This window comes from Marmota flaviventris, chromosome 11 (genome assembly GCF_047511675.1).
Source record: "Marmota flaviventris isolate mMarFla1 chromosome 11, mMarFla1.hap1, whole genome shotgun sequence".
NCBI classification, from domain to species: domain Eukaryota; kingdom Metazoa; phylum Chordata; class Mammalia; order Rodentia; family Sciuridae; genus Marmota; species Marmota flaviventris.
Window position 1 is genome coordinate 62,809,903 of NC_092508.1, and position 27,922 is coordinate 62,837,824.

At 39.2% G+C, this 27,922-nt stretch overlaps 1 protein-coding gene across 2 annotated transcripts in view; it reads right to left on the bottom strand.

The window, feature by feature from the left end:
- Cers6 (ceramide synthase 6) overlaps positions 1-27,922 on the bottom strand; it is a 290,656-nt gene continuing 262,734 nt past the window's right edge. The window contains exons 9-11 of one of the 2 annotated variants that reach the window (XM_027946113.2): positions 9,203-9,359; positions 8,571-8,594; positions 1-6,096 (exon numbers count right to left, since the gene is read on the bottom strand). In XM_027946113.2, coding sequence (XP_027801914.1) covers positions 5,944-6,096; positions 8,571-8,594; positions 9,203-9,359 — 334 coding nt within the window. In that variant the 3' untranslated portion in view covers positions 1-5,943. The remainder of the gene's footprint in view (positions 6,097-8,570; positions 8,595-9,202; positions 9,360-27,922) is intronic. The other variant, XM_027946114.2, reaches the window with a different exon arrangement.

Here is a 27,922-nt window from a genome sequence, read left to right on the forward strand (position 1 = left end):
TTGAGACTTATCTTTATTATGAAAGTGTTTCCAACGTAAAATGATCCTCATAATAATGATTGTTTCCAGATATTAAGAATGAATAATTATATTTTCATATAAAAATCAGCAAAACACAATAACAATACATGAAATAATTCTAATAGGCTAACAGTACATCATTTCATTTCTGACAGAGATGCTCAAGCACTGAATTGTCTTAAGAAAACAAGAAAGATTTTTGTTACTTATTCTATTTCTCACTGAAAATCGAAAAAAAATCAAATCCAAAAACTAACCACCACCCCCTTCCATGACACGAATGGTTATGGAGGTAAATGACGATTATGTGGACAGAGCTGATAACAATCTCAAGCAAGGATCTGAGGGACTTTAGGAAACTTTGTGTCAAACTTGAGAATGTTTTCTATGTTTAAATTAATGAAGCTCTAAGATGAAGTTTCAGAATCATCACATAATTGCTCCTAATATAGAGCTTTTTTTTTTTTTTTTTTTCCAGCTCATCTTGAAAATCCTTAACTTTTTAAGGGCAGGTTTACAATGACAGTTTAAAACAATTACTGCAGATAAAAAGGACATATGCACACCACACACAAAAAGGAATGAAATCTAATTTTCACCAGCCAAAGAAACCACACTATCAGCTGTTGTTCCCTGGTTTTCAGGCTACACAACTGACTTAGGAAGCCTAGCTCTCATGGACCTGTGTTACAGGTGCATGCACACATGTGCACAATACTTTTTTTTTTCCCTAGAAAAATGGGATCAGGCAGAGGAAGAGGTGTGGGAATACATCTGATGCAAAGGCTATTCAAAATTCAAAAACAGAAAAATGACAACCTCCTGGCTTTCTTTCATGGAGGGAGGGTTCCAGAAGGTTGAAAGGAATGTGAGTGAATGAGATAAACAATACAGATTTAGGCTAACTTCCTGAGCAATCCTGAGAGAGCTCGAGTTTTGGGGAGACATCTGGATGAAGAGACTTTTAAAATTTCTTTGACCTGATGGGGTCTCCCCTGTGTGCCCATTTAGTGATGCATCTCTTTCAAAGGCTTTGGATTGAAATTAAGTTGGAAATAACTTGGAAAAGACCAAGGTTCTCTTTTGGGTGTCTGCAGAGCTCCTGAACAATATTTGTGATGTTTTATGTTCTCCAATACAGTTTTCTCCATGAAAAGCAGTATCAGGTATGCTACCTCTGAGTATTTATTAGAGGAGTTGAAATGGCAGAGTGGATAGGGCTTCTCAGCACCCACTGAGCACCCCCTAGGGGTGGGAGGTGCTGTGCACACAAAGGAAATCCCAGGGACCTTCTCTGGCCTACCACTAGGAAGAACTAAAAGGTGGCAGGTGAACTAGTGCTAATTATTGCATAGCAACCTGAGAATGACACAGTTTCATTCCAAGAGAAACCTCAACTGATTCTGGGGACATCGTTATTTAAGAAAAACATCTTGTTGCCTTTTCTTCAAGAACTGCAATTAATGAACTGCTTATGATCATTCCTCCTGTGGCCAGTGTGCTAGCTGGCCAGGGCAACAGCTGAAGGTCCCTGAATCTTCCTTTTATAAACAAGTTACCTAAACCTGAGAGTGCCACATGATCCCTTTCTCATCAGGTTGACTTAGATCTGATTTAAATTTTTTTATTTTCCTTATTGGGATGTCAGAAACATTTCTGGGCTATTATTAAGTATTTACAAAGTAGAAATCAGCCAAAGACAAGGCAATTAGCAAGCTTATTAGAACCTTAAGAAACTCAAATATCAAAATGAAATGAAAACATTTAAGCTTTTATTTCCAAATGATTTCTTGAAATCTCTCTGGATATAATGAAAACACCATCACACAGACTGATAAACGGAACCTTTTTAACACCTTTGGAATTATTCTGTATACTTTTTTTTTTTAAGTCAAATTAAGAAATACTCAAATATTCAGTCAACTTTGGCATTAATGCTTCTAAGATAGAGACAAAATTAACTACGAATACAAAATCATGAATAGATTGGGGTCATCATAAGCAGGCATAAATTTCTCTCTGAAGAGTTCTTTAGCAAAGACTCAAGAAGCTGAAATGAAGTCCTACTTTTTACTAAGCCCAAGGAACATGATATTTAAATACAAAGTGGAAGATTCAGATCCTTTCTACCTAAGAGGAAGGAATTCAGTTTGCTCAATTTCAAACTCTATCAAACATATTCATATGTTGCTTAACCACAGAGACACATTCTAAGAAACGAGTCAGTAAGCAATTTCAATATTATGTATATATCAGAGAGTATAGTTACACAAACCTAGATAGTACAGCCTACACACTGAGGCTATATTATAATCTTATAGGCTTACAGTCATATATGTGGCTCAACGTTGACCAAAATGTTACCATATGGGCATGACTGTAGTCAGTGGAAAATTTGGCAACAGAACTGGACATTTTGAGATTCACCTGCCATTTTCACTAAAGATGATTTGATCTGATCTTGCTCTTGACTACCTTTTCTGCCTCCTTCATTTTTATCAGATACTGTGGCATTATCTGATGGCAGCTCAGGATACCATCTGTATGATAGATAGCCCACCAGGAGTAGGACTTTAATAAAACCTGGGCAAGTGACAATCATTTGCATTTTTTTACAACGAACACTCAAATAACCCCCAATACTGATAGTTGCTCCTCTACTCTTTCAACATCCATAGGACTGAATTTGGAAACATAAACTATGTTTGGCTTCTGTGTGACCACAGGCACTCTATGACTTGTATTTTACCATATATAGCCCTGTGGCAAAGAGAATGAATGGGTTCTACTACTCTCAGCTGTGTAGGGAGCAAGACCAAAGGAGAAGAGAAGCTTCTCTTGTACATGGTGGATGATTTCTATGACAAAAATATGGACAAAGATGAATTGATGATATTTTGGACAAATATTTTATCAGTTTTTGGAGAAACATACATATACATACAATAGATCACAGACTTTTATATCATTTATTAACCCAAGGCCAAATTCTACTTGATTTTCTACTTCTCACCCTACTAAGAGATCTAGAAAAGCTATTACACTGGAGATTAAAAATATTATTCTTTCTAGAGTTCTTTCTACATACTCCTTGGTACCCGGGGAAGGTTTGAATGTGACCAGGGGGAAGGAGACATCACCACAGGCTAATGAACAAGAAACAACACTCTCACTAACCTACAGCTGAATTTACAAAATACGCCTCCAAAAGCCATGGCCTGGCACAGTTGGATAAGATACCTCACGCAGTGTTCTCTCAAGCCTTATCAGGCCAACATAGGAGAGCAGTGGACAGAGATACATAATTCTACACCATAAAAAGCCTACCCATTCCATTTTAATTAGCCAAAACAACACTTTGCCCTAAGGTATGAAATGAAAAAATCTATAGGCATGTAGAAGACTGTGTTTAGTTGTTGTCATCCAGTAAAACTGAGTGTCCCCAGTCATCCTTATAAGTTACTTCTGAGAAAAACAAAAGATTGTTTAGATCTGCCTTTGCTAAGGACAGGAATCAATTTACTTCATCTTAGGCACCTCTTCTAAATCTTTAAATTATAAGATGATCTTTAAATCATTCCTCTGGGCTGAATCTTGTCATATTGTTAAACTGGGACATGTGGTGTTTCTCTAGTTCATTTCCCCCTTGCAGAGGACTTTCCCAGACACTAAAGTCAGGTGACTATGTTTATACCTTGGTTGATGAGAAACTTCCACCTTCTCAAAATTCAGCTATCATGCACTTTTTATAAACCTGCTTTTTTTTCCCCCCCATAAACCTGCTTTTGAGCTGGGTGCAGTGCTGTATGTTCCCAGTGGCTGGGGAGGCTGAGACAGGAGGATCATGAGTTCAAAGTCAGTCTCAGCAAAAGTGAGGTGCTAAGTAGCTCAGTGAGACCCTGTCTTTAAATAAAATACAGAAAATAGGGCTGGGGATGTGGCTCAGTGGTCAAGAGCCCCTGAGTTCAATCTCAGGTACTCCCTTACCCCCACAAAAAATAAGCCTGTTTTTGAGCGTTATTCTGATGACTAAATACTTCTGGTGTTCTGTGACTGGCCTCACAATCTCCACCATCCACAAATTACACTTCTAGACATTTGTCTGTCTCATGAAATAAAACAATAAGGCTCCACAAGCAGAATGAGTTCACTGTTCCTATATGAACAACCGACATAGCTCTAAGCCTCTTTGATTATTACTATGGACCATACCACAAACACTATATCGTAAGGGAAAGATCTAATGTTATAGTGAGAGGTTTTGGGAGTATTCTTTAACTATTGATTCACTAGTTGCAAAATGTGGGCACAAAGATTTAAGTTTTTAAAAAAATCGAGTTAAATGTGAATGATCTTAAGCAATGGGACATGCACTCTCTCTAGATTTTGCTGTTGTCTTCACAGTGCCAATTCTCACATTTATATTACTGCATTTTTGCTTTGGATTCCTGTTTTAGGTGACAGTCTTTTCATTTGTAAAATAAGTATTTATAATCCTATTTTATTCCCTCTTATTAAAATTTAGAAGAAAAGAGATAAAATCTTTGGCTGACGTGTATGATTTTTTTTTAATCCATACACAAATAACACTGCTATAGACGTTTATGGAGATTTATAATTCAGTAATTTTCCTCATCACTGATATTGCCATTGTCCAAAAGACTTTCTGTTGTCTTTCTGGAAATACCTCCATTTGAACAAAATTCTTGGAAATAAACAAGTCTTCAAAGAAGCTAATAAAAAGGACTTGGAGTGCAACACTGCCCAGTTTCTAGAAACAAGAATGTCATTGTGGGTGAGAAAAGCAATGGGCCAGTTATCTTCCATTGGCTTTATTTTGCCTGGCAAAATAAAAACATCAAGTCTGATACCAGATAGGCTTTTCCTTGAGAGCTGTTTGTTAAGAAAGTGCTTTGCCCTGGAAGTGGCCCTTGCCAACTCTTGAAAGACTCCTTTTTCTGTCCCCAAATACACTTGGCTTCTTTTCTCATGATATAACAGAAGACTGTGCCAATCACAAGGGTAGTGGCAAAATCTGGTTGAAATCAGTGCTCTCTTTTGTTACTCCTAGAATGTGGAGCAAATTCCCAACATTAACCGTAATTTCTTTATTTGTAGCCATGAGCTTAAGGAGACATCTTCCTTCAGTGTCAGAGCCCTCACCTCATCACAGAGAATAAAAAAAAAACTGTAAACTACAAGGCTAAAGCTCAACTGGCCACAACATTCAATGAAGAAATCTTGGCTGCGTGCACAAGAAATAAAATATATTCCAAAGTGATTTGATGCAAATTCAAAACAGTTCCCCAAGAACACCCTGTTTAACTTGAACTGCTCAGTGACCATGATGAGTGACATTTTAAAAACCTAGTTCATCCTTTATACTTTACACTGGAGAATGGTCACCAACTGTATAGGCAAACTTCAAAATGGGCACAGTTACACAAAGAAAGCAAACCTATTTGTAGCTGTTCAAGAGTTCTGCGCTGGGTTTTGCTTGTGCTAAGTGACAAACTAAGCTGAGGCTCACAGCACACTGGACTACAGCAAGAGAGAGGGGTAGAAGCAGATGGAGCATCTCCTTCACTGTCATGAACCCGGAGAGTAAAAGGAGTGAGGAAACCCTTTTTTTGTCCACAGATTTACAAACAAATACAAAAAAATAAATAATATTCTAAGACAGTACAAATGCAAATACTGTTCCCTTGTGTCAAATACATACAGCATGCCTACATATAGAGAATGATATTTCTTCTTCATTCACAAACAGGACATATGGCAGTGCACTATTCAAAAATGCTTTGATAATCCTAATTTTTGTTTCTGTTGCTGAGATATCATGAAAGGAACTGCATTTGCAACTTATTAAATACTTCCAGGAACAAACAGTTCACTTTGTTCGGGATGTATAGTTTTGAGTAATTAATCATCCATGGAGCAAGGACCGGTCAGGAGATACCCATTGGTACCACCGGTCCCATTGGTAGTTGTTGTGGTGTGAGGGTTCTTCCCCGGAGGTTCCAAGTCCTCCTCATCTGAGCTAGACTCAATATCACTTCGATCATCCTTGGACACCTGTAGAACACAAGATGGAAAGTGTAACCAGCCTCTAAGAAACCTCAAAGTATGACATGCTCAGAAGCACATGCAATCTTACATGAAGATAAACTGATCCAAATGTTAAAAAATCAAAGAGGATAAGAACATTGCCATAGTAACAAATTCTCCTTCACTGGAGAGATACAATTTGGGTGACAAAGTCAGTTATAAAGGAAAGTAGGTGCATTTAGGAATCACAGGGTTGGACTTGTTGACCTCTTTAAAGTATCTTTGGATATTGAAAACATGAATTCTACTCTTACTCAAAAGTGGCATACTCTGCTAATGGAATGGCATCACAGAAACTGGATACAAACCATCAATTTCCTTTCTAATAACTGCTTTTCCTTGAGAATTATTTAAAGTCAGCTCTCAATTAACCACAACTAATAGAGATATTCACTAGTTTAGATCATTAAAAAAAAATCATTCCCATGTGGTTTTGTAACACACTCTTTGATGGTTTAATCTGCTTTTCTGTCTGCTAATATTAATTAGCAATTTTGTTTTATACATCACATATCAACTAATGGCATCAGAAGCAATATTAAGAATCTTTTAGGTGAGTCTAGCTTATGCTATTTCCAGGGGAAAATCCACTGTCCAGATCCTCCCAAATTGACCAATTTCTTCAATCAATAGTGTCAATTTCTTCGGTCTACCAGAATGTCAATCTATATGTTACCATAAAGGATGAAAAGATCCTATTATCTAGCAAGGAAGTTATTTTAGAGGAAATTAAGGAAATATTGTATTGTTTTAAAAATTAAAATAGCTTGATACTCCTATTCCATAAATCTAAATTATGGTCACCATTTCCCCCCAGATCTTAAGATCTTTGAATAACTGAGCATAGTTTACTTAATTTTTAAGGGGGTTGGGGGGTGGCCAAAGGGCCTGTTGGCCTAACTTTATAAAATTCTTCCAATCTGGTCTTCTGGGATTTTCTTGGGTCGTGGAGGTTGCAGTGTCTCTGGTAGGTATTTCAGAATAAACTGGGGGCTTTTTCCCATCGTATCTTCTACTGTGCCACCACCACAGCAACCTGAGAGTCCTGGAATCTACCACTCGAGGGGCTACCATTACTGTGAGAGAATGTCATCTCTCCCAGGAGAGGAGGGGACAGGAGAAAGTAAATGCTGGAAACTACAGTTCCATTCCAACCAGTGATGGAGTAAATGAACCTCACTCCAGTTTCCCTGGAGACGAGACTGAACTCACACAGACCATTCTGAAAGAACTGAGACATCAATGTGATGGAGATGATATTAGCTTTAAAAACATGGATCACAAAGACAGCATTATTGTAGAGCTCCACTAGGTTTCTAAGTCCATTAGTCATAAATTAAGCTTCTAATGGAAAATTGCGGAGAGTGATGAATTTACATTTGCATGGCTAGTGAGATTATTTTTGATTGCAGTTGAAAAAATCTATACTTATGTTACCTTCAAAGGAAGGGCAATTTAGATACAATAAGGAATAGAAGATAGAGGGAAGAGGATACATCAGGTGGAAACAACAGTGCGAAAAAGATACAAGTTATTTAATCCATCCTACCCTCTGTATCTTTAGTTATTATCATGCTTATGGTATTGTGCATGTTGCTTTAATCTGTATCCAAATGAGCATAAAAATATTTTTAGGCTGGGCATGGTGGTGCATGCCTGTAATCCCAGCAGCTTGGGAGGCCGAGGCAGAAGGACTGCAGTTCGAAGCCAGCCTCAGTAACTTAGCGAGATCCTAAGAAACTCAACGAGACCCTGTCTCTAAATAAAAAATAAAAAAGGCTGGGGATGTGGCTCAGTGATTAAATGTCCAAGGGTTAAATCCCCTATACCCACTCCCCCAAATCAATTTTTAATAAATATACATGTTCGTCTTAAAGCATAAGAGGTCACAGGGAAAAATAAACTTAAGCTTCCAAGCCATTAATTGATCAAAATATTTTGGATATATGTGGGAGCTGATGCTGAGAACTGGCTTCACTGTACATGACTAGATGCCCCGTCTCCCCTGGTAGGGGGCGGGGATCAGCTCTGTGAGGATTCAAGAGGACAAGGAGGTCAAGGGCTCTCCTGTGGCTGTGTAGATTCAGCAGACAGCTGATCCCCAGGCCTCTGTTCTGCAAAACATTGATCCTCCCCAACTTCTCAACTAGTTTTATTTCTCCCACTTCACTTTGGTCTGTGTTTTGGTCAACATGGTAAACACCAATGAAAGAAATTCCTCTGTTGGATCATGCAAAATTTAAGAGACTGCAGGCTCATACACATGGGCAGAGCTGTTCCTAATGTTCTTTGTAGCTAAGTGGAAACCACGCCTTACATGAAGCCTCTAGTCAGTGCTGACAGATGAGACACACAATATGCATGAAGCAAAAGCATTTAAGGGTCCCTTCAACAGGCACGTGGCACCCAGGTAAGGGAAAGAGAAAGTATGAGACACTTACATGTAAAGGGTTCCACTTCCCAGCCTTCCAGGGTGGCAGGAGGAAGAGAACAAACAACGAAGTAAGAAAATGTCATAGAGAACAATCTGGAAAAGTCACTGTTCTACACAAAGGGACTGAGGCTCAGGAAACTTTAAGGAAGCTTTAAGCAAGTCAGCCCCATGAGTTCACTTCCAATAGAGAGATTTAACTAAATGTTGCTGGACAAGTCATGAAAGTATTTATTTTTTCAATTTGAGACACATATATTTTTTAATTGGCATACTGCACCAAATAACTCTTCTCAAAAAAAGGAAAGAACTTGTTAAATTTCTGTTCAGTAAAGACATAGTCAGAGAAGGACCAGGGGAGACAGAGAGAGGAGAGAAAGAATACAACAAATGATACACCATCATTTAAACTAAACCTTCACATGCAGATCACTGGACACCATCATTAGTGCAATATAAGGACTTCAAAAGTGAACCAAAAGGAAGAAAATAATTTAGTTTGTATTTCCATGTGGCTTTGCTCAATCTGGAAGAAACAACATCAATTTCAATGAAATCTGAAATCAATAGTTGTTTCAGAGAAACAAAACAAACCAATCCACAAAATTTTCTGGGACATATCAAAAGTGAGTTTTAGCTTACCTTGCCTTTTGAAACAGCTTTGCAAGCTATTTTTACAATCAGGTAAGACCAGAAGCAGTTCAACCCTTGTATTAGCAACAGCAGTAGGTTAAAAACCCACCAGGAAGGGTAAGGTCCAACGATCTCCCAGCTCTCAAATAATGTGGTGTTTAACACCCTAAGAAGAAGAAGAAGAAAGTATTACTGAACTTAGCATTTCACTTTGCTCTCCAAGGGATCCTAGTGACCTCTTGGAAGCACAAGGCCAACAACTCCCCAAACCACTTCTTTCCAGGAAGGGTGGTCTGAAGAGAAGGTGCTTGGAAGATTTGTTGCTTGGAGCATTGGCCTGGTGGTTTGATTTGAATTGTGATTCTTGCTCTAATAGTGTACTTTTTCCCCTGTTCACTTAAAAAAAATTTTGGCACAATACCTATAATACAAAGTTCCCATATTAACTCTTCTTAAATGTACAATTCAGTGGCATTAAGTCAATTCCCCTTGTGGTGTCATCGTCATCACCATCCATCTTCAGAACTCTTTATCTTGCAAAATTGAGATTCTTGCAAAAGTGATCACCTCCCATCCCCAGTCCTCTCTGCCCCCAGCAGAACCTCTGTTCTACTTCCCACCTCTGTGAACCTGACTTCTCTAGGCACCACCCTGCATGTGAATGGAATCATATAATCACTGTCTTTTTGTGACTGGTTTATTGAGTTAGCAGAACACCCTCTAGGGTCATCCAAGTTGCAGCCAGTGTCAGAATTTCCTTTGTTTTCAAGGCTGAGTTATATATACATATGCCACATTTTGCTTATCCATTTGTCTGTCAGCAGACACTTGGGTTACGTCCACCTTTTGACTATTGCAAATAATGCTGCTAAGAGCATGGGTATACTCTTTTAGTACACATATCTTGAGTAAATGACCAGAATTGCTGGGTCATTTGATTTCCCCTTCATTTTTGTCACCATTTCTTCCATTCATTTTCATTCTTTTTGAATGCAATTCCATACCTGACTACTTGTGAAAAGGTCTGCATGATCCTTTAAGGTTGCTTCTGGCCCTTCAGTAAGTATGAATAATACCATTCAAGAATATTACTGTACATGAAAAAAAGATCAATCTCAGAAACACGAGTTAAATGCAAACCACTTGCCACACACTGTAGGAATTAGAGTATGTGGGGGATCAGGCTTATAGGTAGTGTGTGGGGGCAACTAGAAGACCCTTCATCTTGCAAGACTGGGAATTTTCCTGGGAAAGAATTGAACTTGAAAGACATTATTTTGAAGTGAGGTCCTGAAATAAATATTCAGAGGATTTTTTTAAACAAAAATTATTAGAGCATAAGGAATGTATTTAGTTTTAAAAGTATATAGGAGTAGTATATGAGTCAGGGGACATTATTTGGAGTAGCTGGTTCTCTATCATTACAGCAAAACTAGATGGAGCAGCCACGTGGAGCAGACACATGGGGCCAGTCCTGGGGCCTGCTCTGGTCTCTGTCTGTGTCCTCTTGCCATGTCCCTGGAAAGTGACTTATGTCTTCTGGACCCATACTGCTGCCCAGAGCAGCATGGTACTCACATAATTTTGGAATTGCTTTTTCCTCTGCTCTGCTCCTCAGTGGGCACAGGGCTGGTTCAGAGATCACAAGATGTTCACAAGAAAACTTATCTAAGCGCCATTCATCCCTGTCACTTCAGCACATTGTTGGGACCAATCTGATTCTCTAGGATGGGTGAGGTGGAGGACACTGCTGGCTAAGGGGGCTGGATGGGAAACTCTCAAATTTAAGACATGGACCACTCATATGAGAACAGAAGGCAATACGGAGAATTCAAAACTAAGAAACGATTTGATGAGATCTTAGAGAGAGGTTAAGGAAAGTACTTCATGGAGTCACAAAAGGAAGATCCCTGTGACAACTGGGATGAGAGGTCAGAAGAAAAGGGAGGATGAAAAAGGGACACAAATTGTTTGCCTGCCCTCCATTTCAGCAACCCCACTTATAGACTAAAATGATTGAAAGTTTATTTTTAATCTTGCTAAACCAGTCATCTCTAAAGAACAATGCATAACAGATACATGTCCTTCAGTACTAAACACAATAGTATAGAATTTAATTTGACAATTTGCTAAAAGTATAGTAATGCAAGATAGAATAGTATTCACTCTGAGGAAGGAGGACTTACATTAAACTAATATAATTTTCATATCCATTCAATCAGTACAATCTAATTATTTCAACAGCCTAAAAGATACTTGGTAATGTTAAATTCTCTACTCTTGATGTTTAAAAATTAGAACTCAAAAGACTACGGTTTTTAACTCTCTCATACCAGTTTAATTCCTTTGAAATCAAGAACAAACCAGGGACAGCCAGTTTTGCCATTGTTAATTAACATGATTCTAGATGGTCATTGAGTATGGCAGGAAATGAAAGACTCAATTTCAAACAAAACATCTATAAGCATTGTAAAAACAGCAAATGATAAAAATATCCCATAATAGAGAATGGTTAATAAATCAGTTTTCATTCTTATTCCAGAAATTGTGACGTCACTCAAAGTTTTAGTGTTTTGAGAATTTCTAATGTTAGAGGAAAATATGGTATAAAACATAACTCCAAGAAGTACACATGAAAAGAGAGAGGGGGAGGGGGATGTAATGATAAGTTCACAAAAGAAATTAATTGAAGCTATTACAATAAGAGTTTTCTTTTATGTATTCCTCTTTACATTTTTCTATTTTCCAAAGTCATGACAAATAATTAGAAAAAATACAAGTCATTTGTGAAAAGGGCTACATTAGAAAAATGCTTATATTGCTGCCTTGTTTATTCTAAGAGAGGTAGTGATTCCCTTAAATGCCAGCCTGCAGGCTAAACAAGGCTCCACTCATGGCAATGTGGGAGGACCCGCACATCTTTCACTTTTGTTTCTGACATCTTGCAAAACACCCAGAAAATAACGTGTTTGCTACCATGGTTGTTGATTGAATGTGTGTCTGCTTATCCAACAATCAAATAAACGAATACATGCAAGAAAGCTCTGAAATAACAACTTCATTTCAAAACTGGCTCTGCTTCTTGATATATAACTATATATTTTGATGTTCAGAGAGAACTTAGTTTCATTTGAATGGAAAGTGGTGGTGTATAATAGCAACAGTGATTGTGTTGTGCTATTCATTATTAAGTGGGCTTGGCTGGATTATAAGCTGAGATCCTTTCTCACCATTACAACTACAAGACAGATGCTACTGCTTGGCTTAATTTGAACAAGGTGTCAGAGCAGCTGTGGGCAACAAGGCATTCCCATTCATTTCTGAAATGCTGCATCAGAATTCACCCGCTGTGCCATGACAGTCAAGTGGCACCTCTGAGATGCCACAGAATTTCTTCAAAAATTGCTTTGGCTGCCTGAAGGGACACTTGGGAAAATATACTCAGTACACCAAAGAGATGTCTCTCTCAGTGACAAGGTAGGGAAGAAAAATAATATATTAGGAATTTCCACTGGGGAGAGAAAGAACATTGACACCAGGACTCTGCAAGCAAACATTAAGCCCAGAATGTTTAGGAACATTCTGGAAAAACTATTACAATGGTAATTATAGCATTCTAATTCTTTCTGGGGGTTTGGGGCTAGGAGTTTGTACTTTAGTGATGCCATTACAAATATATGGTGGCAGAGTTCAGAATGGTGGTCATCTCTGAGGGAGGACTAAGGCTGCTGGGATGCTGGAAACTTCCATATTTTGATCTGGGTAATGATTACATGTGTTATATACATGTAAAAACGTACAAATGTAATGTACCGAGCATCAGACCACACCCTGAAGATTCATGCTCTACACTGCATGTGTGAACCATACCTCAATAGAATAAGATGGAAGAAAGTACTCTGTGGGCCAAAAAGAATACTTGTACACTGTCAATTTGCAACTTATTAGCTTGAATTATCATTGATATTAGTGAATCCACAAGAATTTGTGATCAACATATTGATTATAAGAAAATGAATTATTTTTGTTTTCTAAATAATAATTACTCGATAGCATCAAACCTCTATTGCTGCTTAACTCAAGTAGAAGAGTGTGTGGAGGCAGAAGGGATGAGAACAGACCATTTCTTTCCCTTCATGTTAGGCTTCGCTTAACCAGAAGATGGCGCTTCACACTCGCACAAAGCATGCTCAAAGGGACCTATTCTGCCAGAACATTTTGCCAGAGGGTTGCCCCAGGACAGAAACCGCTTGATCTCCAGATTACACCATCCCTTTTAAAAATTCCATCAACTAATGGGATGAAGGAGCTCCAGGCTGAGACTTTTGCTCTCTGCATGACTTGGCAGAAATGGATACCTGCTGGGCAAGGCTGAGCTCAAGCAATTCACTGGTGATGTGCAGATACACTGTTTTCTACCCCAGTAACTTAGACTTAGTGGGTTATTTTAATAGCTGCTTAATGAATCATAAGAATTTAATTTGGCTATGCCCTATAGTTAGTTTTGTTCATTCTTACCTTTTGTGAATTCATCTTAAATTTCATTATCACAGAAATATTATACAGGATATGTGGTGGTAGGATGCATGCATTCATGCAGAAGAGTTTACAAGCTCTTGTTAAACAAAGAAAACAGCGTTGTTTCAGTTTAATATGTAATTTAAGGCTGTACTCATTTGCATTGGAAGCAGCAGTGTGACTTAAATCATTCTGCCTTTCCCTTAAGGATGGGGACTCAAGAAGTTTCATAATGTCAAAACACAGCATGAAAAGACCTCCAGGGGCATCTCATTCAGAAAAGCCAGCTCCAGTGCTTAATTTTGTTCATTCTTATTGCATCCTTCCAAGTCAGAGTTTAATTCTGCTGTTGTTTATATGTAAAGCTGGATGAACATTCTCCCTTTCAGCGCTATATATCTTTTAAAAACACTGGTGATTCACAGGAAGGAGCACACAGTGGTAATTGAGATATTAAAAGACAGCCCAGGTCATCTCATTGTGTGGTTGAGTTAAAGGTAGATGTTTTTGATGAGACCAGGGCCCCTGGTCATGGCAGGTAACCACAAACTTTGCCTCTGCCCTTTTTCTCCACCAAAGAGTTCTGTCTGAGCTTGGGCTGAATGTTCTATTAGAAAAACCCAAAATAATTGGACCCACATCAAGTATCCAAAGAGAGTCAGGCTTTCTTCTGTAGCAGGGAGTCAGAGTCAGGGCTTTGTTCTGAAGAGAACAAATGCTAGTGAGGAAACCTTGAAAAGTAAAATGTGCTTTGCGGTCAAGCTTTACTCCAGAGCTTCTGAATGGTCTTGTCATTATTTACCCAGATTTCTGTATATTTCCTCATGTGTGTGCATTTGACCTACACATAACATAAATTAAATGTAGATTCTGCCCAGAGAGTGCCAATAATCTACTAGCATGTTTGCCCATTGTAAAGCAGATGCTAATAGAAATGCATTTAAAATTACACTTAATACAAACCATGGGCACTTAAAACCTGGAAGTCAGGTAACCAATTCATTATTACAAGGAAACCTTGTGTACCAGTTTCTCTAATAAAGACTCCAGGCCTCAATGACATCTTGGTCAAGAGTTGGTCAGTATAGATTGCTACATGGCTGAAAGGCATCTTTGCAGTTTGCTGGCTTTCAACAAGACTCCCCTACCCAGTCATGGACTTCTGCACAGCACTGGTGTTGTTAGTGTGTTCTCTGTTGGGGAGGACAGTTTCTAGGTAGCTTGTGGGTTGGTGCCTAATTCTTTTGAATAATAGTTTCATTTACCTATTAGCCTGTAGCAAACACATAAGTGATTTCTTTATCCCTGATAGGAATCTGAACCTGAACATGGTCAACTCTCCCTTTTAATTAAAAATGGACACATTAGTTCTGTGTCTGTATCCAAATCAAGTATGGGGTCTATTAGTTTATTTTTATTTTTGGTCATAGCCCAGCTGGAGTTAGTAATCAGTCCCTGATTGCAGCAAGTTTGTAACTGGTGACTTCCTGGCTGGGGCCAGAGGCTTTTCTCAAAGTGAGTCACTGGCCTCTTGGTGCCCATTTGCTGTCTGCCTATGTTCTTAACCCCTTCCTGCCTGGACTCCTTTCTATGCTCCTGATCTCCTAGCTCGAGTCATCCTAGCCAGGGCTGTGTCTTTCAGGATGTGTCCTGATTCTAGCAAACCTGTTTTCTGCCCTCTGCCTACTTCTTTGCTGCCTACTGGCTGGTAAAACAAACTTTTGCCTGGTTCCTACAACTGATAACCCTATTTTTTCAGGTGAGAAAACTGAAGCATAGGGAGTATAAATAACATTCCCAAGGTCAAAGCTATGAGGCAGGTGGGTGGGGAACTGGATTTGGATTTGAACCTCCCTGCATAAGGATCTGGGCCCTGGACTCTACTATCTCTGGGCTTGATCTCCCAGTTCTCTAGGCCTTTTCTCAGCCTTCACCCTTTGCTCGTGCTCAGAGCCAGCCCACACACATGCCAAAGTGTACCTGTGTAGCTCAGCCTTCATGAAGACCTCTCCCTCTGGCCTGTCTTTCCCTGCTTTGGTGTCCTGTGATGGGTTATCTTTTAGGTTCAGAATCTGGTTTCTAATAGCTATGTTTCAGGCTCTTCCTGCTTAAATGATCCATTTGGGTTTCTTTAACTGGTCTCCCCACTTTGTCCCACCCCATTTAAGCCTTAAATCCCCAAAGAATTATCCCCATTAATGAAACTCATGTGATGCTCTTCACTCCCGTCTTGACATGTATGTGAAATACTCATGACACAAAATCAAAGATCTCTTTCTAAATGCAGCTTAGAAAATGGGAGTGCCAACCTGTGCCCTTTGCTTTGCTTTCCTCTTCGAGAGGGCTGAGGTTTATGCATATCTTCAAATATCCTTGATTTGAGAAAAGGTTAGATAAGGCTGAATCCTGCTGAGCAGGTAGAAATCTAAGAGAGAAACTCCAGGGGTTCATCTCATTCCTCCAGTTTTCTAAAAGAGTTTAAAATCATTTTCCCATCTTTGTAGGGCAGAATGGAAGAACATGCTCTAAAACCTTCCCGAATGTGCACACTCTTCCCTCAAGGGCTTATTTCCCTCATGTCCACTGTAGGGACCGCTCCTAGCAGGGCCAACTGCAGGGCATGACCCCCGTGCCGAGGCTGCCATGATTGTCCTCGTTTTTTCTCCCTTTCCCTAGGAATGGGGATTTTTTCCCCCCAAAGATGTGAGAAAATAAAGGCTACATACATACCGACTTGGAACTCTGGTTTTGTATGATTATTTGCTTCAGCATTAGTTAAAGTTTTTAGATCTAATCAATTAATTGAGGTAAAGCAGAAAAGTTTGGTGGGTCTTAGAATTCATTGAACCTACTCTGAGGGACTCTAGTGGCTTCTGGCATTACAGCTGCCTGGCATGAAGATTCCATCTCCAGTGTGACTATTTACAACAGGAACGCAGAGAAGTTGCTCTAGTGATATGGTTTAGATGTGGTGTCCCCCAAAAGCTCATGTGAGAGACAATGCAAGAAGGTTTGGAGGAGAAGTGAGTGGGTTATAGCCTTAACCTAATCAGTGAATTAATCCCTGATGGGATCCACTGAGTGGTAACTGGAGGCAGGTGGGGTGTGGTTGGAGGAAGTGTTCATGAGGTATATATTTTTATCTGGCATGTGGAGTCTCTCTCTCTCTCCCCCGCCCCTCTCTCTCTGCTTCCTGATCACCATGTAAGCTGTTTCCCCCAGCCACTCTCGTCCACCATGATGTTCAGCCCCACCTTGAGCCCTGAGGAATGGAGCCTGTTATCTGCTGATGGGGACCTCTGAAACTGTCAGCCCCCAAACAAAGGTTTGAGCCTCTTTCCTTTAGTCACAGCAGCAAAAAAGCTGACTAAAACATCTAGTTACTCGCTTCTTGGTTTTCTGTTCACATCCTTGCTGGGGAGGGGTCATTTGTATTGTCTCATAAACAAGCCAGAAAGAACTTCCATGTGAGAGACACTCTGAGGCCAGAAGAGCATGCAGCGGGGTGGGGAACATGGCCAGTCCCTTGGTCACAGCCCCTGGGAATGATGTGGTCTGCACTTTCCCTAAAGAAGGAAACAAAGCACTCAGCACCAAGTTACACAACTCTGTGCTGGGAGCTACTTGTGTAGACTTCAAATGAGTATCCCTGGACATGAAGGGTCAGAAAGCATTGGTGAAATATGTCAATATCTAGTTAACTGAAGGGTTTAAGACAGCTTGAGTTACAGTAATACTTTGTCTCATTGGACAGATGGTTAATGACCTTGCATTTTATTAGACTGAGTCTTGTCATTAACCTATAAAGGTGGGAGAGAAGATATAATATATATAACACTGGTGGGTTTTTTTTTTTGGTCAGAAGATCAAGATCCCAAAATAGTATTTAATTATCCAAGGTCCCAATATAAAGGCTTTGTTATTTTAAATCTAAACACATTATCTCTAGGTGTCTCTCTTTTAAAAATTACATCAAAATGGAGAATTTGTACTCTTCATTAAGTTTTTAGCAAACGAGAGCTGAGACTAAGGTTCAGGAGCCACCACGTGCAAGCTGGCAAGACAGGAAGAATGCCTCAAAATCCCTCCAGAAGGTTCCAGTAGAGTCTGGGCTCTGGGAAAATATCTCAGTATTTCATTATTCAGGGATCAAACCCCAACTGTTTTGTGTGGAACCTTGAAGAGAATTGGCATCGCTTTAGAAAAGAAGGGGGTACTCCAGGTGTCAGGACTTCAGGTTGGCCCTGCCCTGACTGCCCACATGCCTGGTTGTGTGACTTCTCTGTGTATCAAGGAGATACTAGCTTTCCTAGGGCAGTGCCTTAACTACAGGCTGAGCATCCCAATCTGAAATCAAAATGCTGAGAAATTATGTTTGAGTGCTAACATGATGGTAAAAAACATTTGGGTTTTGGAGCACTTTGTATTTTCAGATTGGAGCAGTTTGGATTTTTAGATTTGGGATGCTCAACTGTAAAGTCTATGCAAAAATTCCCCAAACCCCCAAACTCTAAAATCTGAAACATGTCCAGTCCCAGGCATTTTGGATAATAGATATTCAACCTGTAATATACTAATTTGAAATCACTAAAATTTTTCTTAAAACTGAACAAATATTATGTATTATACATGTAAAATATATATCTTCTAGTGCATGCGGGACCTATGGCCCTTTAAGAAATCTAGGCCCACTCACCTTGCACATGCTAGCTAGCATGTCCAAAAGGTATGCTAAAGAGTATTTTGCTGTCCCTTGTTCCTCTCTAACTTCCTTATTCTCCTGTTTCATGTCTTTCTTGCTCAGAGACTCAGGCTCATAGTTCTTTCTGGACTTTGTGTTTCTGTATGGTCCCCAGGGTCTGGTGCTTGGCCTTCCACCCTCCAAAAAACCTTTTTGCCTCTGTAATTTGCTCTGGCGTCCCCCTTCTGATGCTGTCCCCAATTCTGCCCAATACCAAGCCATGCCAGCCTCTTTCACTAGCAGATAGGGAGGGTGGAAGCAGTGGGGTGGGGTAGGAAAGAAGGCACCATCTCTTACTTCTACTGATGCAGCTGCCTCTAGGTAGCTCTGTGTGTCAGGATGTGATTTGGTATGCAGAAATTTTCCAACATACTTGGATTCCACTAGAAGTATAATAGTACTATTTTTGAAGTACGTTTTAATTTAAATATTTCCAGGATTCAATATTTAATTTTATCTTAGAAAAATGTCCCTGAAAAGTTTGGAAGTGTTCCTACAAAGAGAAAGTGTCTCACAGGTCTACTATATTGAGGGACATTCTCATCCTATTATATTTATTATCTTTGGCAAGAGAGATACAACAAACATGTTTTAAAAAAGAACTATCTCTTCCAGAATAAGTCAAGAATTCATGGAATTGAATTGTAAGATGCTCAAAGTCAAGAGGGAAAAACTGTAGGAGAGTAAATGCAGAGATTTAGATAAGAAAAAAAATTGCTCTTGCAGGCTTCATAAGCTTGAGAGAAAGGTAACACACGTGAAATTAGATGGATTGAATAAGAATAAGGCAATCAGTCAACAAAAACACAGTACTCGGATTAAAATAAAATTGAAATAATGTTAACTACTGGAACAGTGCTGCAGACTATAATGGATGTGTTTGGGAGTGTGGGTGGGAAGTGAGTGGACTCAGAAGAGAGCCAACAGCAGAGTCTAATGCATGAACTAGAAGCAAAACGCCTGAGCTCTAGGCTCACTTCCTGCACTCGCCAGCTCGATCCTGTGACTCTCACTATTTTTTTCAAAATATGTGTTTCTTCATCTACAAAATAAAGATCTAAGACAAGATGATTACTAAAGATTTCTTGAACTCTAACATAAACAGCTCTATTAATTCTTAGGTTTTTATATTTAGCTAAAATTTCACTTTTTCTAATGTTTTCTTTTTTTTTTTTTGCACAAAAGATGTCCCACACATGTATAGGCAAATTCTTCTCAATTGAGTGTCTCACACACACACACACACACACACACACATATATATATATATATACACACACACACACACACAAATTTACCCTAATGATCAAGGCCAAGAAAAAGAGGAGGGAGATTTTCTTTTGTGCTTAACTCTTAGAAATATGGGTAAAAGTAAGAAAGTAGGAAGATTAGGGGGAGAAAGTTCAAAATCTCACCTTTAGGAAGGAGCCCATGAATGATCAAGGCTTTGGGCAGATGTAATATTTGAGAGCAAACAATGTGCAGAACTTTAGCTTTTGGCAGCAGGACATGCAAATCAGACACAAAGGCCGCAGGGACTCTTTGGTAAGCACTCAGCTGTGCTGCTATGGCCATCCATGGGCCAAGTTCCTTGTCACACTCTGTCACCAGCTTCCACATGTAACGAAGTTGTCATGGATACACAAGCCAGGCCAGGCATGTCTTGGCAATAGAAGTGAGAATCTGTAGTCCTCACCTTGCATTCCTGTTCCATCCAACAAGTCTGAAAGCTACCAGCAACAGATTTTATCATTTACTCTCTTTAATTTTCAATCTGTGTACAGGCTTAAAGCATGGGCTATCTAATTCCACATTACTGGAAAAATTCCAGTGTCAAACACAATCAATATTCTTAAATTCTTCCTCCTATGACCAATATGTTGAATACAAAAAAAAAAAAAAAAAGACATCTTCTAAAATTACAAGACACCTGGGTCACCCCTTGCCCACCAGTGCAATTGTATACTGAGGGATTTCATGATGGATGAGACTCAGTATAAACTCAAGAGTTTACAAATAAGTGGAGGAGAATCGGAGCAACACATTAACTTATTAAGGTACAATATCTTACATATAACAGGTGTTCCAAGCAAGCAGGGGTACTTTGAGCAATAGCACTGTAGGCTAGAGAAACAAAGGATAATCACAAGACATCTTGACAGTTTAAAAGGGTACTCATAAGTCAAGGAAGGAATGCTAGTTGGTATCATTTTGTGGAAAGTCTTTCTAGGAAGAGAAGTTTGAATTTACAGTAAAAAATATGATAAATCTTCAATGATTTGGAAATCAGTGGGTGGTGCTTCTAGATTAAGGGCTTGATTTAGCAATAATCTTTTGGAAGCTGTTTGGGATGGCTTCATTTGCAGAGGAGGGATGTGGAGACCCTACAGCTTCCTCCCCATCATCCATTAGTGCTGTGCATACTTGCACAGGACCTGGGTGATAAATAAATTCCCTGTGGCAAACCACACCTAAACCACAGTATCAGTCCCTTCTCTGCTTAGAAAAGGTAACCAACATATTTGGAAGAGTCAGTTATTGGTACTATAGTGGATAAGAGGTCTTCAATCTGTTTCTAGCTCCTGGATTCTTAATCTGACATTGCTGTGAGCTTGTTATGGTTTGGATGTGAGGTGTCCCCCAAAAGCGCACATGTGAGACAATGCATGAAAATTCAGAGAAGAAATGATAGGGCTGCGAGAGCCTTAATCCAATCAGTGAATTAATCACCTGATGGGATTAACTGAGTGGTGACTGAAGGCAGGCGGGGTGTGACTAGAGGAGGTGGGGCATTGGGGGTATGGTTTTGGGGTATATAATTGTATCTGGTGAGCTCAGTTGCTCGCTCTGCTTTCTGACCACCAAAATGAGCTGCTTCCCTCTGCCACACTCTTCTACCATGATGCCCTGCCTCGCCTTGAGCCCCGAGGAATGGAGCCCACTATCCATGGACTGAGACCTCTGAAACTGTGAGCTCTCAAAGTTTTCCTTTTCTACAATTGTTCTGGTTGGGTCTTTTAGTCATAGCAGCAAAAAAGCTGACTAAAACATAGCTCACATTTGTGTCGGCTTTTAGAATCAGCTTTGCCGTAATAAGGTTTCTGATCAGGCTCAAAGCTATCACTGATATTTAGCCTAAAAATAGACCTACATTTTGCAGCTACAACATGAAAGCAAGTAAAGGTAGCAAGGGAAGCTTGGTTAATTATTTGGTAATCAAAAAAGTTAAGTGGAGTCATCTTCATTAAGTTTGTAGTCTATGCCTGACACTACCAGAAACTATGGGAATATATAATAGTGAGCTTCAAAGAACTCATGGAGTAGTAGAGGAATTGGGGTTCAAATAAAAATTGGTATATTCTATGTGGCTGGTCATGTTATACATCCCAACGTACACATCTTCTGAGTGTGCGATTGTCTTTCCAAACTCTGCTTCAGCTACTGGGAGAGTTAGAAAGAGCTCTATGCAGTATGAGGCCCTGGGGCAAACTGCATTTTCTTCACCTAAACTATTTGACTCAAGGAAAAAAATCAGTCTATATGGAAAGGCTACCAATGTCCCGTTAAGCAACATCCCAAGAAGATAGGTATCCAGGGGCAACAGGGTGTAGTCCTATGTTCCATGATGCTCAAAGGTGTCAGGGGTAATCATGATCACTGGAATCATTCTGCTCTAAATCTTGTAAAGACTGGCCAGTGCAATTAGAGTAAAACCCTAAACACCTTACACCAACCAAGTCCCATGAAAGTCCCTACTTTGCTTTGCTTCTTTTCTGCCTCTCCAACCTCAGCATCTACCTTTTCTCCTCCTCCTCCACCTTCTCCTTTTTTATTATTATCAATCTTTCTGTTCCACAGGAGTAGGCCAAGCCATTCCCATCTAAGAAGGTAATGGGTAGGGCTCCCTCTGACTGGCCTCTTCCTATGAATTGTCCTTTAATTTGTGTCTATTTCACTTGAGGTATTTGCCCAGGCTCTCATTGCCTCCTCTGTACAGCATAAGCTCTAAGAGGACAATGATTGTATTGGACCTGCCAAGGCATGTATGGACCCTTAATTAAATACTAGGTACTGACCATAGGGAACACTTGGTCCATCTATTCCAAGCAAAGGGACAGTAGATGGGGCCCTCACTTCAGCGTCCATGAGTGTTCTTGCTGGACACGCTGACAAGTACAGACCAAGCAGGGCTGCTCCTCACATGTCCCTTGCAATATTTATACCCAAAGGCATAATTTTTCAGTGCATTGTGCCATGATAATTGTTTTTGGCCTGTTTACTGCCAAGGCTTTAGCTTTAGTGAAAGCATTAGACACGCAACAGAAAAAAGAATGAGAACATTAGGTTCCTGAAAATAAAGTTATTAGGATGGTGGGCAATAAAGGAGATGAAACCTCGCATTGAGGCTAATACAAAGTGACTTTGGAAGCTGTTTAAAGGGAGCAGCATAAGAGCCAGAACTGAAGCAAATTGCAATACCAACAAAATGCTAACACTATGCATTTTTATCATTATCCACTGTGATTGTTTTTCCTCTGCAGAGTAAGACAAATGACAGCCAAGTCAAAGCTCAATTTTTTTCCTTAATGCCCTGATTGAAGTTGGGCCCTTTACAACAGTAGAGCTGCCAACAATGTGCTCATTATTTGAAATGAATCCTGTGCTGAAATTGATGTTTTCAGATGCCAACTGCACAACCCTGGGACTTCTGTGCTATTTACATGCCCTGTGCACCAGGAACCAATGCTTAGAATGCTACTGTTGCTGCTCTCTAAATGTAGCACAGTCACATCCATGATAGTGACACGTCCTTAAAGCATCTGCCTGTGGCCTTGAAATAAACATTTTCCTAATTTACGTGTAAACTCTGGTTTTATTATCACCACGCTGAGTCATATAGTCAAAATAATGCTTATGATTCTCCAAATTTGTTTTCCAGCTGTTTGTCTTTTTCTTAGTGCTTCAAATCAATATACTTATGGTTTGGTACCTCCTCTTGGATATTTATGTGGCACCTCTAAAGCCAAACTCATATTTACCCCCATTCCTATCCCTAATAAATAATCCTACTACCACTGCCTACCACTTCTGCCAGTCCTGTTATCAATTACCTTAAACCCTACCACTAATACACACTACTTTCAGCTCCAAGCTTTGCACGTAAGTAAACTGAGGCTAGATTGAGGAGACAATTCACTCAGAATCATTCAGACAGTGAGAGAGCCAAGATTTGAATGCACACAGGGTTTATCTGGAGTCTTTCCTATTCACTCTCAGATTCTTTCTTCAGTTAATGCTCAAGTCCTCATCAAGTCACTTAAGTCAAATCTGTGACATACCCTTTATGCCTCCATCTCTTAAGATCCTCTGTAATATAAGCTAGTCTCCTACATTCTTTGGAATCCATTTTTCCTGTCTGTCACCACTCTATTCTGATTCATCTGCTCCACCTATGCAGTATCTACAGTAGACCTCTAGTCTTCCCATTAGGCCTTGTTTCAAATGATGGAAAATGAATACATAATGTGAACAATGAAACCAGGTGGGAATATTTGGTCAGGAGGTGGTCATCAAGATAATCTAGGATATGTGTATTTAAAGAAATTAGATTATGATTGGGAACAATTTCAGAACACTTTCTTAATTCCCCAGTAGACAGACTCATGAGTCCTCAGTGGCCAATGTGACCCAGACTCTTCAGATGACAGCTTTGAAGTCATTCCTCTGGGAGGCATTGCCTCATCCTAAGATAGGCTGGATCTTAGCAGCAAGTGATATGTCCTCATGATGCTCACCATTGGGTAATGAGGTAATTGATGTCTGCTTTCCTAGACTGAACATTTCATAAAGGTAAAGACTGAAATGTTTGTCTGTTATTTTTATCACTGGTCTCTATAACCTAATAGACTTTTCTGTATTGCACATAGAAAACCTTCAAATATTCATATGATAAACTGAATGTTTTCTTAATTAGAATGGCTTTAATATTTTCTAATTCTGTAGACAGTACACATCACATAGAAATCTCAAGCTAAGTAAATTTATCTCCTGTCCATTTTTCCTCAAATTGTGCTTGGTTAAAATGAACTTTCACTTGTTGAGAGGCAACTTCATACAAAGTGCTGTTAAAAAAACATGTATATCATGAAAAATTCATAGAATTTTCTCATTGAGAATTCTGGACATGGACATAGCACTTATTTTTCCCTTACTCTTTTTTTAACTTTTCAAAATCAGCTCCTTGTTGGATCTAGAGAGCTTAAGGCATATCCCTCTAAATTTTGTGTCTTCCAACCTTATCTGTTCTCCCGCATTCTCTTAATACTGAGCTACAAAGTAGAATCAATCACATTATGTAACATTTAATTGAGGATTCAATTCAACAAAAAATAAAATTAACAACATAAAATTATGAGAGAAAAATGAAAGTGTAATTTAAATAATGTCAGAGAAATCCATCAGCCATTCCTCCCAACTCACTCAAGACAATAGACACCTTTGTTCCTTCTCCGTTCTTACCTTATTTGTTTTTCATAGTGAGACCATCTTGTTGCATACTTAGGAAACTTACGAATTTTCACAGAATAGTTTAATATACTCTTATGATCCAACCTTAGAAACTCTTTGTATGATATGATCTGACACAGAAACTTATTCCCTGGTCAGTATGATGGCTCATGCCTGTAATCCCAGCAACTCAGGAAGCTGAAGGCAGGAGGAACACACCTCAGGAATTGAGTGAAGCCTTGAGCAACTTAGTGGGGGCCCTGTCTCAAAATAAAAAAATTAGTAGGGCTCAGAATATAGTAAAGTGTCTCTGTGTTCAATCTCCAGTACCAAAAAAAAAAAAAAAAAAAAAAAAAAAAAGGAAGAAGGAGGAGGAGAGGAGGAGAAAAGAATCTACTTCCTGATTCAGATTGCACTCCACATCATCTCTTGCTCTGGCCTCTCTGCTTTTGCTCAGGGTTTTACCTTAGGATTGTCTGCCTTTCTTCTCATTTATTACCCAGACATTCTTTAAGCCCAGCTCAAATATATATTTCCTTGGTCAAACCATCCTTGCTCTTTTGCTCAGAATTAATCAAAACTTCTACTTCACCCTGACTGCAAAGTTTGCTATCTCTGTTTACCATATGCGGTGGTTATAGCTAGTCATCCAACACTAGGGCTGGATTGCAAGCCTGTCAGGGCAAGGGATTTTTATTCATTTTGTACCCCTGGTGGTGAGCTCTGAGCCAGAATGCAATTCTGGTAAGTTATATCTGGTATAAAATGAAATTTTCTTTGATCAACAGCCCCTTCTGACATCCATGATGTAAACTACAAGTTATAATGTTTAGTTTTATGCTTTCTTCAAAGTCTATCCCTTAATGGATGACTTAATTTATTCAAATTCTATTTTGAGTGTCAACAGTAAGTACTAAGATACAGTTTTAAACTTTTTGAAGTTCTAAACTTCCATGGTCTTAGCATAGTACACAAAATCACGATGCTAAAGTAGTCATTATGGGATAAGTATACATACCAAAAACATAAAATGACTATTTTCTGTTTGATTCCCAATGATCTGCCATTACTTTTTAATAATCACCACCATCTGGCATTTAAATTTTTCCCATCATCTGTTAACACTGCACTGCAATGCTGGTTAATATCTCTTCTTATTGGACAAAAGTGATGGCTCTGCGCAAGTAGCTGTCAGCAGAAAGCAAGGTTTTGCTTCCTCACCAACTTCATTGTCAAGGAGGGGATCTTGACTTAAGTCAAGCAATTCACAGTCTGAATCTCTTACCCTGTATATGGAATATAACTAACTTCCATATTTAGGACTTTTGCTTTCATTACTGGAAATTGCAAATATATTCATGAATTGAAAGAAAATAGTACAATGACCCTCCCTCTCTGTAGCAGCTTCAACAACAATTAACTCATCGTCAACGTGTTTTCAATTCTTTTTTCCCTCTACCTACCTATGTTGAGTTATTTAGAAATGAATCCCTGACACTGAGTTATTTAATCTATAAATATTTCAGATTCCTTTGAAATGTCTAGCCACAATGCCATGATCACATCTAAAGACAGTAACAATAATTCACATTCACCTATTGCCCCCATTTGGATCCCGCTGCAGAGATGGTTCAAATGAATATTTCCCTATTAACAACTCAAAGATAAACTGTATACATGCTGATCAACTATTATGCCACTTTTAGGAGAAAGGAAAAAAACTTGTTTCTTAAATGCTTTTTAATTTTGAATTCAGTTTTTTGAAATATTGCATATCATACTGTTTTACTCATATAGAAGGTAAAGAACAAAATCATTTGTACCCACACTACCATATAAAGCTCAACAGTCACTCTTTTTTTCAAACCCTACCAAAAATCACACATGCAATAATTTCATGAAGGATTTCAACTAAACAACTGGTTTTAGACATTGCAGCCATTCATTCATAATCTCATATCTCCCTTAGTGTATTTCCTATGAATATTGGCATTAAAGAATTTAAAAGAAGTGGCACTTTAAAAAAATGGCATATTTTTCAAAAGGTTGCTGCAGATTTTTTTTCCTTACACATTAGAGGAAAAAGGGCATTTACAAGATGAAGTGTCTTTCTGTGAGCCAATATTGAATTTTCCATTGTTGGCACTCAGCCTCTCCCGGGAGGCACTTAATTGAATCAGTCTTGAAAGGTTTCCATTGTGTTTTTCCTCAGACCCTTTCATGGATTGCAGATGCATTCACAGTGAGCACAGCTCTAATGGAAGATGCTGTCATCCTATTCCTCAGTCTGGTCTCTGTCACAATTGCTCATGCCCCTGAAGAGGCTGGCATGCGATCGGGTCAAGAGAAGGTCAAGGTAGACAGAGGAAGCAATGGCTCTTCAGAGGGAAACACAGAGACAGCGGTGGAAAGCCTTGGCACAGCCACCAACTAATCTCCTCAGCACAAATTCTAGACAATTTTTCTCAAGTAGGGGATGAGATCCACCATACATATACCTAACAAGGACCAGAGGCCAGGTAGCATAACAGAATTTTGTCATGGTTTCTGACGGCAAGGCAGGGTGAGAGTAAAGGGGGCTGTTGTAGAATGTCAGGCAGCAGTGCCTGTCACCAGAAAGCCTGTCACTTTGCTGCCTGCCATGCCTTGTTGTCTTCACACATGTAGCACCTTAATCTGAAAACCTGGATGGAAATGCTAGTCCTTGAGAGATAACTGTTGTCTCTAACTAAATGTTGCAGCTGAATTATACTAAATTTTCCCTATCCTAATTTGGACACTTAAGAGCCTAAATTATCTCACTTAAATGTTGATTTTTACTTTTAAATATGGAGCTCATTTTGAAAAATAATCAGCCTCCATACTACTGGGAAATAGCTTTCCCAATATCCTTGGCCAGAGACAGTTCAATGACACTTGATAGCACTCACACTTGTATGTTCACACATATAATTCCACGTATG